Source organism: Mesoplodon bidens (genome assembly GCF_964165515.1).
Source record: "Mesoplodon bidens genome assembly, chromosome: 2".
Taxonomy (NCBI): domain Eukaryota; kingdom Metazoa; phylum Chordata; class Mammalia; order Artiodactyla; family Ziphiidae; genus Mesoplodon; species Mesoplodon bidens.
Window position 1 is genome coordinate 152,135,051 of NC_138177.1, and position 19,733 is coordinate 152,154,783.

The following is a 19,733-nucleotide window of genomic DNA, read 5'->3' on the forward strand; positions in this document are numbered from 1 at the left end:
TGAGTAAGTACAATTTATTAGGTTTTCTCTTATCACTCTTGTTTTTGGCGTTATATCTAACATGTGATTGCCTAACTCCAGATCATAAGGATTTACTCCTGTGTTTTCTTCTAAGCATTTTATAATTTTAACTCTTACATTTAGTTCTGTGGTCCACTTAGTTAATTTTTGTGTAGGTGTGAGGTAGGGGCCTGTATTTTGAAGCATCTCCCAGACATCGTATCATTCATCTATAAATATTTCACTATGTACCTCTAAAAGATAAGGACTCTTTTTAAATATAAACTCAATACCATTATGTGTGATTAAGGAAATTTAACAAGAATTCCTTAATACAAATAGCCAATTAGCATTCAAACTTCCAACTGTTTCATAAATGTTAAAAAACCTGTTTGAATCAGAATCCAGTAAAGGCCACACATTATATTTGGTTAATAATTCCTTCAAACCTTTAAAAATTCATCTTTTTCTTGTAATTTATTTATTAAAGAATAAATAAATATTTGGCATGTATTCTTTTTTATTATTGAAAACTATTTTTATTATTGGCCAAAATTTTTCATTCCCATACAAATTTTTGGGTGTGATATAAAGAGAGCTAGAAAATAAACTAAAATAAAGTCCTTCATTTAAAAGAGTCAGTTTGTTGAAAGAAATAGGCTAATACTTGGGAAACACTATCATGTAACACATATACCTAGGGATAGATTCTGGCTATAAATTGATGGATGATTCAAGAAGTAACACGTAAGACCCACACTGACACTACATATGATATTTTAAAAGGACTTGCTAACTCAGCTTCCCAGCGGTCCCCTGGGGATACTCACTGTGCAGACGGTTTTCAATTAATAGTTTAGGATCCACCAGAGCAACCAAGTGCTGATGGAACAGGGTGCTATGTGATTGTGTTCTGCTGCATCCAAATGTAACTAAACATAACAGGGCTCCTGCTTTTTCCTTTCTCCTTCTGTACTACAAGTAGCAGACTGCTTCTCATCAGACTCACGTGGCCAAATTTCTTTTTTTTTCTAATTGGGTTTATTGAGGTATACTTTGCATACAGTAAAATTCATGCTTTTAAGTAATCTGATGAATTTTGACAAATATATGAAATTGTGTACCTGTTAGCCCAATTTTCCATCATTCTGAAAAGGTCATTTGTGTTCACTGTTTAAAATGCATTCTTACCAAAATCTCAACCCTCCTGATATTCTTTGTTTTTAATTCCACAATCAATTTGGCAGGATCATTATTGTTTTATACATTTAACATTTTAAGAAATGATCCTAAAGAGGACCCCGGAGGAAGATGGCGGAAGAGTAAGACGCGGAGATCACCTTCCTCCCCACAGATACATCAGAAATTCATCTACACGTGGAACAACTCCTACAGAACACCTACTGAACGCTGACAGAAGACCTCAGACCCCCCAAAAGGCAAGAAGCTCCCCACATACCTGGGTAGGGCAAAAGAAAAAAAGAATAAACAGAGACAATAGGATAGGGACGGGACCTGCACCAGTGGGAGGGAGCCGTGAAGGGGGGAAGGTTTCTACACACTACAAGCCCCTTCGCGGGCGGAGACTGCAGGTGGCGGAGGGGGAAAGCTTCGGAGTAGCGGAGGAGAGCACAGCAACAGGGGTGCGGAGGGCAAAGCGGAGAGATTCTGGCACAGAGGACCGGTGCCCTCAGGCACACACCAGCCCGAGAGGCTTGTCTGCTCGGCCGCCGTGGCGGGCGGGGCTGGGAGCTGAGGCTCGGGTATCGGCTTTCAGTCGGAGCGCAGGGAGAGGACTGGGGTTGGCGGCAGGAAGAGAGCCTGAAGGGGTTAGTGCACCACGGCTAGCCCGGAGGGAGTCCGGGGAAAGGGTCTGGAGCTGCTGAAGAGGCAAGAGACTTGTTTCCCTTTTGTTTTCTGGTGCGCGAGGAGAGGGCATTAAGAGGGCTGCTTGGGGAAGCGCCGGAGACAGGCACGAGCCGCGGGTAAGGCACGGACCTCGGAGACGGGCGTGGGCCGCCGCCGCCGCCGCCCGCCGCCGCCGCCGCCGCCGCCGCCGCCACCGCCGCCCGCCGCGGCCCGCCGCCGCCGCCGCCGCGGCCCGCCGCCGCCGCCGCTGCCGCCGCCGCCGCGGGGCCTGTGTGCCAGCGCGGGTCACTGTCCGCCCCGCCTTCCGGGGGGCCTGTGCACCCCGCCACTGCCGGGGTCCCCGAGACCCGGGGACGGCTTTCCCGGGAAAGCGCACGGAGCGCCACGGGCTGCTGCAACGTCACGCCGGCCTCTGCCGCCGCAGGCCCGCCCCACACTGCGCGCCCCTCCCTCCCCTCTGCCTGAGTGAGCCAGAGCCCCCGAATCAGCGGCTCCTTTAAACCCGTCCTGTCTGAGCGAAGAACGGACGCCCTCCGGCGACCTACGCGCAGAGGCGGGGCCAGGTCCAAGGCTGAGACCCGGGAGCTGTGAGAGCAGAGGCAGGGAAATCTCTCTGTGCAGCCTCGGAGGCAGCGGATTAAAGCTCCACGGTCCATTTGATGTGCCCTGCGTCTGTGGAGTGCATGAATGGACAGCGAATCATCCCAAATTGAGGAAGTGGACTTTGAGGACAAGATTTAAGACTTTCCCCCCTTTTCCTCTTTTTACAACGAATTATTCCAAATTAAGGAGGTGGACTTAGAGAGCAAGATTTCAGACTTCTCGCCCTTTTCCTCTTTTTACAACGAATTATCCCAAATTGAGGAGGTGGACTTGGAGAGCAAGATTTTTGATTTTTCCCCCTGCTCTCTTTTTGTGAATGTGTATGTGTAATCTTCTGTGTAAGATTCTCTCTGTATAGCTTTGCTTCCACCATATGTACCAGGGTTCTATCGGTCCGGTTTTTTTTTTTTTCAATAATTACTTTCTAATTTTAATAACGCTACTATATTTCATACTTTATTCTATTTTACTTTACCTGCTCTTTCTTTTTTTCCTACTCTCCCTTCCTCCCTCCCTCCCTCCGCTCCTCCTTTCCTTCTTTCTTTTTCTTTCCTCCCTCCCACCCTTCTTCTTTCCACTTTCTTTTTCTTTCCTTCCTCCCTCCCTCCTGTCTTTCTTCCTTTCCTTCCTCCCTCCCTCCCTCCTTTCCTTCCTTCTTTCTTTCCATCCTTCCTCCCTCCCTCCCTCCTTTCTTTCTTCCTTCCTTCCTTCCTTCCCTTCTTCCTTTCTTTCCCTCTCTCTTTCTTTCTTCTACTAATTCTTTCTTTCTACTTTTTCTCCCTGTTACTCTGAGCCGGGTGGATGAAAGGCTCTTGGTGCTGCAGCCAGGAGCCAGTGCTGTGCCTCTGAAGTGGGAGAGCCAACTTCAGGACACGGGTCCACAAGAGACCTCCCAGCTCCACATAATATCAAGCAGCGAAAATCTCCCAGAGAGCTCCATCCCAACACCAGCACCCAGCTTCAGTCAACGACCAGCAAGCTACAGTACGGGTCACCCTATGCCAAGCAACTAGCAAGGCAGGAACACAACCCCACCCATTAGCAGAGAGGCTACCTAAAAACATAATAAGGCCATAGGCACCCCAAAACACACCACCAGACGTGGACCTGTCCACCAGAAAGACAAGATCGAGCCTCAACCACCAGAGCACAGGAATTAGTCCCCCCCACCAGGAAGCCTACACAACCTACTGAAACAACCTTAGCCACTGGGGTCAGACACCAAAAACAACGGGAACTACGAATCTGCAGCCGGCAAAAAGGAGACCCCAAACACAGTAACATAAGCAAAATGAGAAGGCAGAAAAACACACAGCAGGTAAAGGAGCAAGATAAACACCTACCAGACCTAACAAATGAAGAGGTAATAGGCAGTCTACCTGAAAAAGAATTCAGAATAATGATAGTAAAGCTGATCCAAGATTCTATTTCCATGATCCATAATCTTGGAAATAGAATAGACAACATGCAAGAAACAGTTAACAAGGACCTAGAAGAACTAAAGATGAATCAAGCATCGATTAAAAACACAATAAATGAAATGAAAAATACTCTAGATGGGATCAATAGCAGAATAACTGAGGCAGAAGAACGGATAAGTGAGGTGGAAGATAAAATAGTGGAAATAACTGATGCAGAGCAAAATAAAGAAAAAAGAATGAAAAGAACAGAGGACAGTCTCAGAGACCTCTGGGACAACATTAAACGCACCAACATTCGAATTATAGGGGTTCCAGAAGAAGAAGAGAAAAAGAAAGGGACTGAGAAAATATTTGAAGAGATTATAGTTGAAAACTTCCCCAATATGGGAAAGGAAATAGTTAATCAAGTCCAGGAGGCACAGAGAGTCCCATACAGAATAAATCCAAGGAGAAATACACCAAGACACATATTAATCAAACTGTCAAAAATTAAACACAAAGAAATCATATTAAAAGCAGCAAGGCAAAAACAACAAATAACACACAAGGGAATCCCCATCAGGTTAACAGCTGATCTCTCAGCAGAAACCCTACAAGCCAGAAGGGAGTGGCAGGACATAATTAAAGTGATGAAGGAGAGAAACCTGCAACCTAGATTACTCTACCCAGCAAGGATCTCATTCAGATTTGATGGAGAAATTAAAACCTTTACAGACAAGCAAAAGCTGAGAGAGTTCAGCACCACCAAACCAGCTTTACAACAAATGCTAAAGGAACTTCTCTAGGCAAGAAACACAACAGAAGGAATATACCTACAATAACGAACCCAAAGCAATTAAGGAAATGGGAATAGGAACATACATATCAATAATTACCTTAAATGTAAATGGACTAAATGCTCCCACCAAAAGACACAGAGTGGCTGAATGGATACAAAAACAAGACCCATATATATGCTGTCTACAAGAGACACACTTCAGACCTAGAGACACATACAGATTGAAAGTAAAGGGATGGAAAAAAATATTCCATGCAAATGGAAATCAAAAGAAAGCTGGAGTAGCAATTCTTATATCAGACAAAATAGACTTTAAAATAAAGACTATTAGAAGAGACAAGGAAGGACACTACATAACGATAAAGGGATCGATCCAAGAAGAAGATATAACAATTGTAAATATTTATGCACCCAACATAGGAGCACCTCAATACATAAGGCAAATACTAACAGCCATAAAAGGGGAAATCGACAGTAACACAATCATAGTAGGGGACTTTAACACCCCACTTTCACCAATGGACAGATCATCCAAAATGAAAATAAATAAGGAAACACAAGCTTTAAATGATACATTAAACGAGATGGACTTAGTTGATATTTATAGGACATTCCATCCAAAAACAACAGAATACACATTTTTCTCAAGTGCTCATGGAACATTCTCCAGGATAGATCATATCTTGGGTCACAAATCAAGCCTCGGTAATTTTAAGAAAATTGAAATTGTATCAAGTATCTTCTCCGACCACAATGCTATGAGACTAGACATCAATTACAGGAAAAGATGTGTAAAAAATACAAACACATGGAGGCTAAACAATACACTACTCAATAACGAAGTGATCACTGAAGAAATCAAAGAGGAAATTAAAAAATACCTAGAAACAAATGACAATGGAGACACGACGACCCAAAACCTATGGGACGCAGCAAAAGCAGTTCTAAGGGGGAAGTTTATAGCAATACAATCCCACCTTAAGAAACAGGAAGCATTTCGAGTAAACAACCTGACCCTGCACCTAAAGCAATTAGAGAAAGAAGAACAAAAATACCCCAAAGCTAGCAGAAGGAAAGAAATCATAAAGATCAGATCAGAAATAAATGAAAAAGAAATGAAGGAAACGATAGCAAAGATCAACCAAACTAAAAGCTGGTTCTTTGAGAAGATAAACAAAATTGACAAACCATTAGCCAGACTCATCAAGAAAAAAAGGGAGAAGACTCAAATCAATAGAATTAGAAATGAAAAAGGAGAAGTAACAACTGACACTGCAGAAATACAAAAGATTATGAGAGATTACTATAAGCAACTCTATTCCAATAAAATGGACAACCTGGAAGAAATGGACACATTCTTAGAAATGCACAACCTGCCAAGACTGACTCAGGAAGAAATAGAAAATATGAATAGACCAATCACAAGCACTGAAATTGAAACTGTGATTAAAAATCTTCCATCAAACAAAAGCCCAGGACCAGATGGCTTCACAGGTGAATTCTATCAAACATTTAGAGAAGAGCTAACACCTATCCTTCTCAAACTCTTCCAAAATATAGCAGAGGGAGGAACACTCCCAAACTCATTCTACGAGGCCGACATCACCTTGATACCAAAACCAGGCAAGGATGTCACAAAGAAAGAAAACTACAGGCCAATATCACTGATGAACATAGATGCAAAAATCCTCAACAAAATACTAGCAAACAGAATCCAACAGCACATTAAAAGGATCATACACCATGATCAAGTGGGGTTTATCCCAGGAATGCAAGGATTCTTCAATATACGCAAATCAATCAATGTAATACACCATATTAACAAGTTGAAGGAGAAAAACCATATGATCATCTCAATAGATGCAGAGAAAGCTTTCGACAAAATTCAACACCCATTTATGATAAAAACCCTGCAGAAAGTAGGTATAGAGGGATCTTTCCTCAACATAATAAAGGCCATATATGACAAACCCACAGCCAACATTGTCCTCAATGGTGAAAAACTGAAACCATTTCCACTAAGATCAGGAACAAGACAAGGCTGCCCATTCTCACCACTCTTATTCAACATAGTTTTGGAAGTTTTAGCCACAGCAATCAGAGAAGAAAAGGAAATAAAAGGAATCCAAATTGGAAAAGAAGAAGTAAAGCTGTCACTGTTTGCAGATGACATGATACTATACATAGAGAATCCTAAAGATGCTACCGAAAAACTACTAGAGCTAATCAATGAATTTGGTAAAGTAGCAGGATATAAAATTAATGTACAGAAATCTCTGGCATTCCTGTACACTAATGATGAAAAATCTGAAAATGAAATCAAGAAAACACTCCCATTTACCATCGCAACAAAAAGAATAAAATATCTAGGAACAAACCTACCTAAGGAGACAAAAGACCTGTATGCAGAAAACTATAAGACACTGATGAAAGAAATTAAAGATGATACAAATAGATGGAGAGATATACCATGCTCCTGGATTGGAAGAATCAATATTGTGAAAATGACTCTACTACCCAAAGCAATCTACAGATTCAATGCAATCCCTATCAAACTACCAATGGCATTTTTCACAGAACTAGAACAAAAAATTTCAAAATTTGTTTGGAAAAACAAAAGGCCCCGAATAGCTAAAGCAATCTTGAGAACGAAAAACGGAGCTGGAGGAATCAGGCTCCCTGACTTCAGACTATACTACAAAGCTACAGTAATTAAGACAGTCTGGTACTGGCATAAAAACAGAAAGATAGATCAGTGGATCAGGATAGAAAGCCCAGAGATAAACCCACGCACATATGGCCAACTTATCTTTGATAAAGGAGCCAGGAATGTACAGTGGAGAAAGGACAGCCTCTTCAATAAGTGGTGCTGGGAAAACTGGACAGGGACATGTAAAACTTTGAGATTAGATCATTCCCTAGCACCATACACAAAAATAAGCTCAAAATGGATTAAAGACTTAAATGTAAGGCCAGAAACTATCAAACTCTTAGAGGAAAACATAGGTAGAACACTCTATGACATAAATCACAGCAAGATCCTTTTGGACCCACCTCCTAGAGAAATGGAAATAAAAACAAAGATAAACAAATGGGACCTAATGAAACTTCAAAGCTTTTGCACAGCAAAGGAAACCATAAAGAAGACCAAAAGACAACCCTCAGAATGGGAGAAAATATTTGCAAATGAAGCAACTGACAAAGGATTAATCTCCAAAATTTATAAACAGCTCATGCAGCTCAATAGCAAAAAAACAGACAACCCAATCCAAAAATGGGCAGAAGACTTAAATAGGCATTTCTCCAAAGAAGATATACAGACTGCCAACAAACACATGAAAGAATGCTCAACATCATTAATCATTAGAGAAATGCAAATCAAAACTACAATGAGATATCATCTCACACCAGTCAGAATGGCCATCATCAAGAAATCTAGAAACAATAAATGCTGGAGAGGGTGTGGAGAAAAGGGAACACTCTTGCACTGCTGGTGGGAATGTGAATTGGTACAGCCACTATGGAGAACGGTATGGAGGTTCCTTAAAAAACTACAAATAGAACTACCATATGACCCAGCAATCCCACTACTGGGCATATACCCTGAGAAAACCATAATTCAAAAAGAGACATGTACCAAAATGTTCATTGCAGCTCTATTCACAATAGCCCGGAGCTGGAAACAACCTAAGTGTCCATCATCGGATGAATGGATAAAGAAGATGTGGCACATATATACAATGGAATATTACTCAGCCATAAAAAGAAACGAAACTGAGCTATTTGTAATGAGGTGGATAGACCTAGAGTCTGTCATACAGAGTGAAGTTAGTCAGAAAGAGAAAGACAAATACCGTATGCTAACACATATATACGGAATTAAAAAAAAAATGTCATGAAGAACCTAGGGGCAAAACGGGAATAGGGACACAGACCTACTTGAGAATGGACTTGAGGATATGGGGAGGGGGAAGGGTAAGCTGTGACAAAGCGAAAGAGAGGCATGGACATATATACACTACCAAACGTAAGGTAGATAGATAGTGGGAAGCAGCCGCAGAGCACAGGGAGATCAGCTCGGTGCTTTGTGACCGCCTGGAGGGGTGGGATGGGGAGGGTGGGAGGGAGGGAGATGCATGAGGGAAGGGATGTGGGAACAGATGTATATGTATGACTGATTCACTTTGTTATAAAGCAGAAACTAATTTAAAAAATAAATAAATAAACTTAAAAAAAAATAAAAAAAATAAAAAAGAAATGATCCTAAAGTAACATACATACTGCATGAAAAAGAATCAGTCTAATTTCTTTAATTATTGCAAATTATATAGAGAGGATGTCATTTTAAAAATTTAAACTTCATACTAAAATAAATTATAGATAAAGCAAAGATTGAAACATAAATAATAAATCCATAAATGCACTAAAAGAAAAAAAAAACACCAGAGGAGAACATTTTCAATAACCTTGTAGTGATACAGAAAAGGCTTTACACATGAAAACCCAGAAGCCATAAAGAATAACTTGGTTAAATCTGACTTGATAACTATTAGCATTTCTATATGGCAAAAAAACTTAACATGACATTTATATCCAACAAAAGGCTCATATCCAGAATATACAGAAAATGCCTACAAATTAATAAACTCCTACAAAACATAAAGATACAACCCAATAGAAAAATATGTGCAAGACTTGAGCAGGAACTTCACAAAACAGTATATCTAAATGAGCAATAATAACAACAAACATATTAAAGGATTTTCAACATCATTAGCTGTCAGGGAAATGCAAAGTAAAGCCACAATTAAATACTAGTACATACTCATCAGAAAAGGTAAAATTAATAAGACTGACAATACTGAGTATTGACAAAGAATGTGAAGCAACCAAAATCTCATATACAACTGAGAAGATCTTAAATTAATACAACTATTTGGAAGACAGTATGGCAGTATCTACCAAAGTAGAACAAACCCGTAACCCTTTGATCTAATAATTCTACTCTTAGGAATGTCATGATCAGAGATGTACAGATAAGCACGAGAATATTCATAGCAGCACAATTCATAATAGAGCACAACTGGAAACAACATAAATGTCCATCATCAGTAGAATGGATAAATAGAATACATTGAGTAGGCTTATTCAATGGAATACTAGAGTACAAACAACAAAAGTGAACAAACTACTGCTACATGCAACAACATAAATGAATCTCACAAACATAAGATTGAACAAAAGAAACAAACTAAAGGATGCATACTCCCTGTAGTCAAAACTCAGAAATAACCTTAAAAGTTAGGATAGTCATTATTTTTGGGGAGGAGAAAATATGTAGACATAGGAAGAAGAAACAAGGCTTCCAGAGTGCTGGAAATTTCTTGCACTGGGTAGTGTAAATATTGTAGTTGTACACTTTTAGGTAGGTATGTTATGCTATGCTTCAATAAAAATTTCTGGACACTGTAGAAAATGAGGCTGTATATCAGACTTTTATGTGTTTATCTTAAAAGATTTTTTTTCTCAGTGCTCTCATGTTCCAACCTGAGTAGGACCATTACACTTAAAACATTGTTAGACATGTTCATCTGTAACCACAGCTTACCTAATTTACTCTGTTCTTTCTCCTTCCCTTGCAGTTCATCAGTGAGCCTTCGGATCTCTTCATGGGCCATCCCTAACCTCCTCGTTACTTGTTCCATATCTCTCTCTCTGCAGTTTTGTGATATTTTACCTTTTTCTGGGTCTTCATCATGGGACTGAAATAAAACCATTGTTAGTAGTACACCAAAAAGTAAATATACCCTTATGACATTGTGCTATTACCTATAAATGTTTGAAAGCCAATAAAGAAGAGTAGCAAACAGAATATTTATGTGCACTTCTTTTATTAGGTTGAACCATAGAAAACTGGTGATATTTGATTGTTTTTAACCTATAAACATGCAATTTCACAAGGTTCAAACCTAACATATCTAAGAGATTATGGTTATATAATAGAAATTTAATCATAAAAATTATCATCTGGCCAAAGAGAGTGAAAATACTCCTCATTTATATGGTGATTAAATACTTATGCCTTTACATAAGGTATTTCATTTAATTTCTAGGTATGTACACAATTAAGGCTCAAATCATGTTTAGAGCTCCTTTCCTATAATTATTTTCCAAGCATTTTAAAAACTAAGTAAGAAATTCAACCTCAATGATATTTTGCTTTTGATCCCCAAGACATGTATTTATTTTATATGAATATAATCATTACAAAAATTTTTCTAAAAAATAAGAAAATAACCAATACCATCTATATAACAAAACTATTTTTAGCTTACTGGTATATTTCCTTGCAGTATTTTTTACTTACGTACATTTTTTACATAGTCATAATACCAATCTATATACATGTTTCTGTCTGGCTTTTTCATTTAACATTATATGAGGAACATTTGTCTATATTGCTGTACAGATTTTGTAATGATTATTTTTAAAGGCTATACAATGTTCCAGTGGGTGCAGATAATTTATATAATCATTTCAACATTTTGGTAGTTTCCAATTTTTGCTATTGAAAATAATACTATGATGGATATACAGTTTCATCCATATATATATATATTTTGTTGTTGTTGTTGTTGTTGTTTTTGCCATACACGGGCCTCTCATTGTTGTGGCCTCTCCCGTTGCGGAGCACAGGCTCCGGACGTGCAGGCTCAGCGGCCATGGCTCACGGGCCCAGCCGCTCCGCAGCATGTGGGATCTTCCCGGACCGGGGCACGAACCCGTGTCCCCTGCATCGGCAGGCGGACTCTCAACCACTGCGCCACCAGGGAAGCCCTCATCCATATATATTTATCTTGGGTTACTTCCCATTGTTAAATTCTCTGTATATGCTTTATTCACTGGATGTAGCTCTTAATAACATTTCCCCAGATCAAAAAATAATTTCCACAAACAGAATTAATTATATGTAAAATAATGTGCCATACAGTCTAAAGGACTCCGCCCCAAAAGAAGCTCCAAACGTGTTTGGGAAGAAGTGTGTACTGTCCCAAGGTGATTTTTCAAAGGACATAACACACATCGATTGTTTAAGTTTTGATACATTCAATAAAAATCAGCTATTGTGTTAAATGGGTGATTGACTTTTTTCTTCTTCCCAAATTTTTGTGATGTGTTTATAATACTCTTATGCACAACTGATATCTTTTGGCATGGATTTGTACATTTTAATATATTCAAACAAAATACTTCCAAGGTAAAAGCTAACTTGTAACTAGCTACTGTTATTAAGTAAAAGATTATAATTTTTTCTTACCTCACTCAGACTTTTTTTAGACTGATGCACAAGTTCTTGATGTTTCTGATGTTCCCTTTGCAGAGGATGGTGAGTTTGTTCAAATTTCTCCTAAGTTAATATTAAGAGGAGAATGAAAATTACATCAATCAGCTTCATGAATAAAAATGTCATTTAAATTTAAAAAAATAATCACGTAAAAAAAGAGGGAGCACAGTCCAATCTATTTTATGAGATGAGACCATGCATTCTCAATGAGACAATATTGCCCCCAAGGGAGTGCAAACTGATTTTTAGGGGGAGAAAAATCTTACCCTTTCAAGTACAAAGTGCAGATGCCTACAGTACAAAAATAGAATTACTTTATATCAGTGCCATTAAAATTTCATGGGAGAGTGATAGAAAAAATTATCTAAGAAGTGCCATTATTGGGTTTCTCTGGTGGCGTAGTGGTTAAGAATCCGCCTGCCAATTCAGGGGACACAGGTTCGAGGCCTGGTCTGGGAAGATCCCACATGCTGTGGAGCAACTAAGCCCGTGCACCACAACTACTGAGCCTGCTCTCTAGAGCCCACAAGCCACAACTACTGAGTCCGTGCGCCTAGAGCCCGTGCTTCGCAACAAGAGAAGCCACTGCAATGAGAAGCCTGTGCACTGCAACGAAGAGTAGCCCCCACTCACCACAACTAGAGAAAAGCCCAAGCACAGCAACGAAGACCCAACACAGCCAAAAATAAAATAAATTAAACAAACAAACAAAACAAAAGAAACTTTAAAAAGTGTCATTATGGAGGCAATAATGAAAAAAAGGTTGGCTAACACTGGCTAGCCAGACCTTGATACTAAAGCCTGACAACGATAATACAAAAAGAAAAATCACAGGGCAACCTCACTCATAAACAGAGATGCAAAAATGTAAACAAAATTTTATCAGACTAATCTATAATATTTAGAAAGGATAACAAATCATGAACAAGTTGGATTTATCCCAGGAACGCAAGATAGGTTTAACATTAGAAAAATTAATCAATGAAATTCTCACATTAACAGATGAAATTTCTAAATTACTTTATTATCTCAATGGGTATAGAAAAAACATTTAATAAACTCAACATTAATTCCTAATAAAAGCTCTTAACAAACTAGGAATAAAAGAGAACTTTCTTAACCTGACAAAGGGTATCATTAAAAAAAAAACCCTTAATCGAACATCATACCACTGAATACTTTTTCTCTAATATCATTAACTAGACAAGTATGTCTCCTATTCAAGAAAATACTAGAGATCCTAGCCAGTATAGTAAGGTAAATAAAAGAATTAAAAGGAATCAAATTGGAAAGGAAGAAACAAAAGTATCATTATTCCCAGATAGACTGTACAGGTAAAAAAAATTTTAAATCTTCAAATAAATTATTAAGATAAATGAGAAATTTTAGCAACATTGGTAGGTATAGTCAATATATAAAAATAATTATACTTTTAATACTAGCAATCATTAGAAAATTAAATTCTTAATAAATATAGCATTTACTATTAATAGCACCCAAAAATATGAAGTACCTGGCAATAAATATTAAAAAAGTGCAAGATTTTGTAGGGAAAATTATAAAACTTTATTTATATACATTAAAAAATAAATGGAGAGATAGTCCATGATCACAAATGATATCAATAATTTAAGATAGTCAATTCCTCTTAAATTGATTTATAGATTCAATAAAAGCAAAAATGAAAATCCCAGAAAGCAAGGATTTCTTAAACAAGACAGAAAAACACTAACCATAAGACAAATGATTGATAAATTGAACTACATTAAATTTAAGAACTTCCATTCATTAAAAGACACTATTAAGAATATTAAAAAGACAAACCACAAAGTGGGAAAAAAGTATTTGTGATACACATAATCAATAAAAGACTTGAAACCAGAACATAGGGAATTCCTATAAATCAGTAAGAAAAAGACAACTCAGTTTTTAAATGGACAAAAGACCTGAATAAACACTAATAAAATGGGAAATCCAAATGACAGATGATCATATTAAGTTCACTAGTAATCAGGGAAATGCTAATTAAAACCAACATGAGATATCATTATGCACCCAGTAGTTTAGCAAAAATTTAAAAGTCTGACAACATCAAGTGTTGATGAGGAACAAAAGCACTCTCATACACTATTTACTGGTGCCAGTATAAACTGGTACCACTACTTAATGAGACAGTTTGACATTATCTGGTAAAGCTGAAGATCTACATACTCTATAACTCCCTAAATCTACTCCTAGGTATATACCCTACACAAGTGCATGCACATATATAAGAATATTCATAGCAGCATAACTGACAGATTATATTACATTCATAATAGATATAAATTGGAAACAACTCAAAACAACTTAGAATGGATAGTCTCATGCCATATATTCACACAATGGAATGATACATAGTAATGACAAGCTAATTAAAAATAAATAATACAAACATAATGTTTTACAAAAAAGCAATTCCCAAAGTTGATTCCTTGTATGTAATGTTCAAAAACAGACAAAACTAAACTACTATATATATTATTTAGGGATGCACACCTTTGTGGGGAGGAAGGGGGTTGTGATCAGAAAAGGAAGCTTCTAGGAATTTGGCAATGTTGTATTCCTCACAGGACCAGTGGTTACATGGGTGTTTGTTCCATAACTATTTGTCAAACTGTATTTTTTAAGTTTTATCATTTTTCTGCATATATGCTGCTATATTCCATAATAAAATGTGTTTTTTTAAATCTTTGATTATTCTTGGCATTAAATGTCATCCCTTTGTCCTCTGCCCCATGCAACAATAAAGAAATTAAATAAATTTTGATACATCCATTCAAAAGAATATATGTTGTCAAACAGACTAAGGCAAATCTATATACACTAATACAGAAAGTGAAAACAATATGCACAATGGAACATAATTTGTATTTTAAGAGGATGAAAATTTTCTGGAAAGATAAATAAAAAATTGTCAGCAGTGGTAGTTTAGGAGTATGGAACTGAGGATTTGGGGTGAGAAAACTCATTTTTCACTCAATTTTATACTGCTTGAATCTGTTTCTACTATGTGCCTGTATTAAGTCAGAAAACCCCAAAAAACAAATGTTAGGTAAAATGTAATTAGTGTATACATGAGGCCTTGCAAAATTCTTCAACTTCCGTGTCACTTTACGTGGCCTCACTTTGGTTGGAATGACTCTCTTGCCTACTTTATGCACAGGTTGATTCAGTATTGGCCTATTAAAATATACCTACGGGGACTTCCCTGGTGGCACAGTGGCTAAGAATATGCCTGCCAATGCAGGGGACACAGGTTCGAGGCCTGGTCCAGGGAGATCCCACATGCTGCGGAGCAATGAAGCCCATGCCCCTAGAGCCTGTGCTCCTTAACAAGAGAAGCCACCGCAATGAGAAGCCCGCACACCACAATGAAGAGTAGCCCCCACTCGCCACAACTAGAGAAAGCCCACATGCAGCGATGAAGACCCAACTCAGCCAAAAATAATAAATAAATTAATTAATTTAAAAAAATATATATATACACACACACACACCTAGGGAGGCAATGAAATTTTAACAAGTTATATTTCATAATAAGATCTTTGAAAAATCTTTTTAAAAAATCTTTTTAAAGGTATAACTGACATATAATAACTGCACATATTTATAGTGTACATATTTTTTTACATGTATCCATCCATGAAACCAATACCACAATAAAGACAATGAAAATATTCATCACCCTTAAAAGTTTCCTACATTTCTTTATAATTCATTCCTCCCCTAACACTGTCCCCAGGCAACAACTGATCTGTTTCTGTTACTATATATTAGTTTGCATTTTCTACTATTTTATACAAATGGAATCATAGACTATGTACTCTTTTTGGTCTGGCTTATTTCACTTAGATTATTATTTTGAAATTTATCTGTTTTGTTGTATATTTATTCTTTTTTATTACCAAGTAATATTCCATTTTATGGATCTATACATTTACCTTTTGATGAACATTTGAGTTGATTCTAGTTTAGGGCTACTATAATTAAAGTTGCTGTAACATGTATGTCTTTATGTGGGCACATTCTTTCATTTCTCTTGGGTATATTCCTAGGAGTGGAATGGCAGGGTTATGTGATAAGTATATGTTTGACTTTTTAAGTCAATGCTAAACTAGTTTCCAAAAGTGGCTGTATCATTTTATATTCCCATCAGTAGGATAAGGGAATTCCAGTTGCTCCACATTGTCACCAACACTCGATATGGTTAGTCTTAAATTTTAGCCATTCATTGATACATTAATAGTTACCTCATAATAAATTACTTCATTGTAATTTCTGTGTTTTCCTAATAATAAATGAAGTTAAGCATCTTTTCATGTGTTTATTTACCATTTGTATATGTTCTTCAGTGCAGTCACTTTTTAAGTCTTTTGACCAGTTTTTAGTTGGGTTAAATGTGTTATTATTATTGAGTTTTAAGATTTATTTATATATTTAGATACAAAGCTTTTGTTGGATATATTTTTTTAAAAATTATCTCCCTGTCTGTGGCTTGCTCTTTTATTTTTGTCTTTTGAAGAGCAAATGTTCTGAACTTTTATGAAGTCCAATTTTTTTCTTTTCCTGTCTTATAAAAATCTTGCCAAACCCAAGGTCACTAAGATTTTCTTCTGTAAATTTTATCTCCTACATGATCTATGAACTATTTTGAGTTAATTTTTGTATATGATATAGGATAAATGTATTGTAAGGCCTAAAATTTCATGTTACCTTGACACCCTTGTAACTCACAGTGCACCAAAAGCCTAAGCATGAATTCCCCTGCTTTTGCCAGATATGCCCCTATCCAACGAGAAAGATTCTCAACACAGCTAGTGCCCTTATCAGTCAGAACAGCTATATTTTATCCAGTCCTCAGCCTAATGGCTGCCATTTAACTGTCAACCCATGGAATTTTTTAAACAAGCCAGTCATATCCTCCCATGAGAACTAGGGGGCACCTCATCCTATTGGTAATACAAAGTCTGTCTCCCATGGCCCCTATGGGTTCACTCCATTCCTGAGTACAGCTCCTGTGGCCCTGCATGACAGGCAGTGTCCTCCCTGGCCTGTGAGTCTATCTGACTAATAAACTATCAATCACATCTCTGTTCAATGTTGGGTGTCATGTATTTGGCTATCTCATAGTATTTAGGGTAGGGACTCCCTCCTTTACCAGTGGGGAAGGGAACCTCAATAAAGTTGAGGATTTTGTTTTTGTTTTTTGTTTTTTTGCATATGTCTATCCAATTGTGCCAGCACTGTTTGTCGAAAAGTGTATCTTTTCCCCATTAAATTACCTTGGCACCTGTGTTGAAAATCAATTTACCATGTAGGTGTGGGTCTATTTCTAGACTCCTTATTCTGTTCCATTGATCTATATATCTGCCTTTATACCAATACTGCACTTTCTTGATTACTGCAGTTTTGTGGTAAGTCTTGAAAGCAGGAAGTGTGTATCTTCCAACTAGTTCTTCTTTTTCAAAGTTGTTTTGGCTATTCTAGTTCCTTTGCATTTCCTTATCAATTTTTGAATCGGCTTGTCAATTTCTACAAAAAAGTGACTCTACTGATTACTTTATGCTCAGGTAAATTACAACATTAGCTTAAACAAAATATAACTGGGAATATGACAGATATTTTATGAATTACATTTTATAATAACAAAAACCCTTTGTAGTATCTGTTTTAATTCTTTCTGTCCATTAGTGGTAAAACTATGACTTAGTAGTGACTGGGTAGATAGCCTTAGGGTCATCCCAGACTTCACCTCCACAGTGTCCAATTTGTTTTATAGATTCCATCTCCTTCATAACTCCTTCTTCCCTTCTGTATTACACTCTGAGCCTTGTTTTTGGTTCTCATTCTTTAATTAATTATTAGTTAACATCCCCTGAAATCCCGGCTTCCAATCTGGTCCCTATCCAATCCACCCCTCTACTGTGACCAGAGTGATTTTTCTAAAACACAAATCAGGTCACGTTACTCTCCTCTTAAAATCATTTAGTGACTCTCCAGAACAGTTAGTCATTTGTACATTCAAAATATTTTTATGCCTCCCGTGTGCTCCAGGAACACTGCTGGGTGCTGATTCCAAACTCTCTAGCTTAGCATGAGTCTCACCATGAAGTGGTTTCTGAAAATATCTCCAGGCACATTTCTAAGCATTGACTCACATGAACCAGTATGTATTATACTTTGTTTCCTCTGCCAGAAATGCCTTTCCCACCTTCTTCATCCAGCTAACACTTACTCAGCTTTCAAAATGGTACTCAACATTACCTCTGCTGGAAGCCTTTTCTACCCATCCTGACTCAGCCCCTCCCCTGAGTTTTCACTTTATCACAGAGCTTTCCACACTGAATTATAACCACTGGTTTATTTCTTTCCTTCATTAGCTTGTAAGTTCCTTGCAAGTCCAAATTATTTCTAATTTGACCTTGTTCCTACATCCACTAGCACAAAGCCTGGCACATGGTAAGTTCTCAATAAATAATAACAATAATGCTAATTAACATGTGAGGTACTATTCTAGAGCTTTACATATATTATTTCATTTTCAGGGTCACCTTGTGGAGTAGTTCAGTTGCTCCCAGATTTTATAGATGAGGAAATTGAGGCTCACAAAAGTTAAGCAACTTGTTCAAGGACATACTGCTAACAAGTGGTAGAGGAGGTCCATTTAAACCCAAAGCCTATATTCTTAAGTGCTATCAAAACTGGCTTCCTGATAGTTTAATGTATGAATGGGTAAATGAACAAATGCATTTTTCAACTAGGCTGTCTCTTACTCAATTACCCAGTTAATTTTGAATACCTGGGGAAATTCTTTCTGTAGGTTACTGCTCAGACATCTTTGTGATTCTGGTTTGGGATCCCCTCGTTCCAGTTTCCTCAAGAATGTACTTCTTTCCATGAGTGCAATCTGTTCACTAGGACTGCTCAGAGCTATTTCAGACAAGCCTTCTTGATACAAGATTTCGACCTCCTTTATTTGCACTTCTGTTAGGAAGAAACACCAGAAACAAAATTGTTAAAAGAAATGCAGAGAAATAACTAAAAAGTAGTGGGAAAAGGTTCTCAAAAGCAGTAGATTTTCTTACTATTTGCAGAAGTTTAAAATTTGTTCTTGCATAACTTTAAAGTGTATTGTTGTTTTAGTGAGTGCTTACTGTGTGGCAGGTATTGTACTAAGCATTTGAGATAAATCTATCTTATTTAATCTTTACAACAACCCAGTGAGGTAGGAACCATGGTTTTTCCTTTTTAAGAAATGAGGGCTCAGGCACCAAAAACCAAGAAACTTGTCCACAGTCACTCAACTCATCCTGCCAAAATTCTCGATGATTTCAACATTCAGGTAGATGATTATCCCAGTCCCCTGGGTTTCAGTTCCTTTACCAGCTAACTTCCAGAGATCTAGTCCTCTACCCAACTCAGCCACCTACTCCACAGTAATTCCCTAGACCTGGTCATTAGCCTCTATAGTTTCTGTAACTTCTCCTTAGCTTCAATTTCAAACATCTTATCCTCCAATCATCCCTTCCTATGTACTAGCAGCTCCATTTCAATAATTTTTGACCCTACTGGAAACTATCATCCATTGACTTTAAACACTTTTCAGTGTTCCTTATCCCATTCCTGTTCTCACTTACCCAGCTTAGATTCTATAGTCCATCATTACAATCACTCC

At 37.6% G+C, this 19,733-nt stretch overlaps 1 protein-coding gene across 1 annotated transcript in view; it reads right to left on the reverse strand.

Annotated features, from left to right (window-relative positions):
• CCDC30 (coiled-coil domain containing 30) overlaps positions 1-18,981 on the reverse strand; it is a 145,735-nt gene extending 126,754 nt beyond the window's left edge. The window contains exons 1-3 of the mRNA XM_081225815.1: positions 18,858-18,981; positions 11,990-12,079; positions 10,280-10,433 (exon numbers count right to left, since the gene is read on the reverse strand). Of these exons, the coding sequence (XP_081081941.1) occupies positions 10,280-10,433; positions 11,990-12,079; positions 18,858-18,956 (343 nt within the window). The 5' untranslated portion in view covers positions 18,957-18,981. The remainder of the gene's footprint in view (positions 1-10,279; positions 10,434-11,989; positions 12,080-18,857) is intronic.
• Between the last annotated feature and the right edge of the window lie 752 nt (positions 18,982-19,733).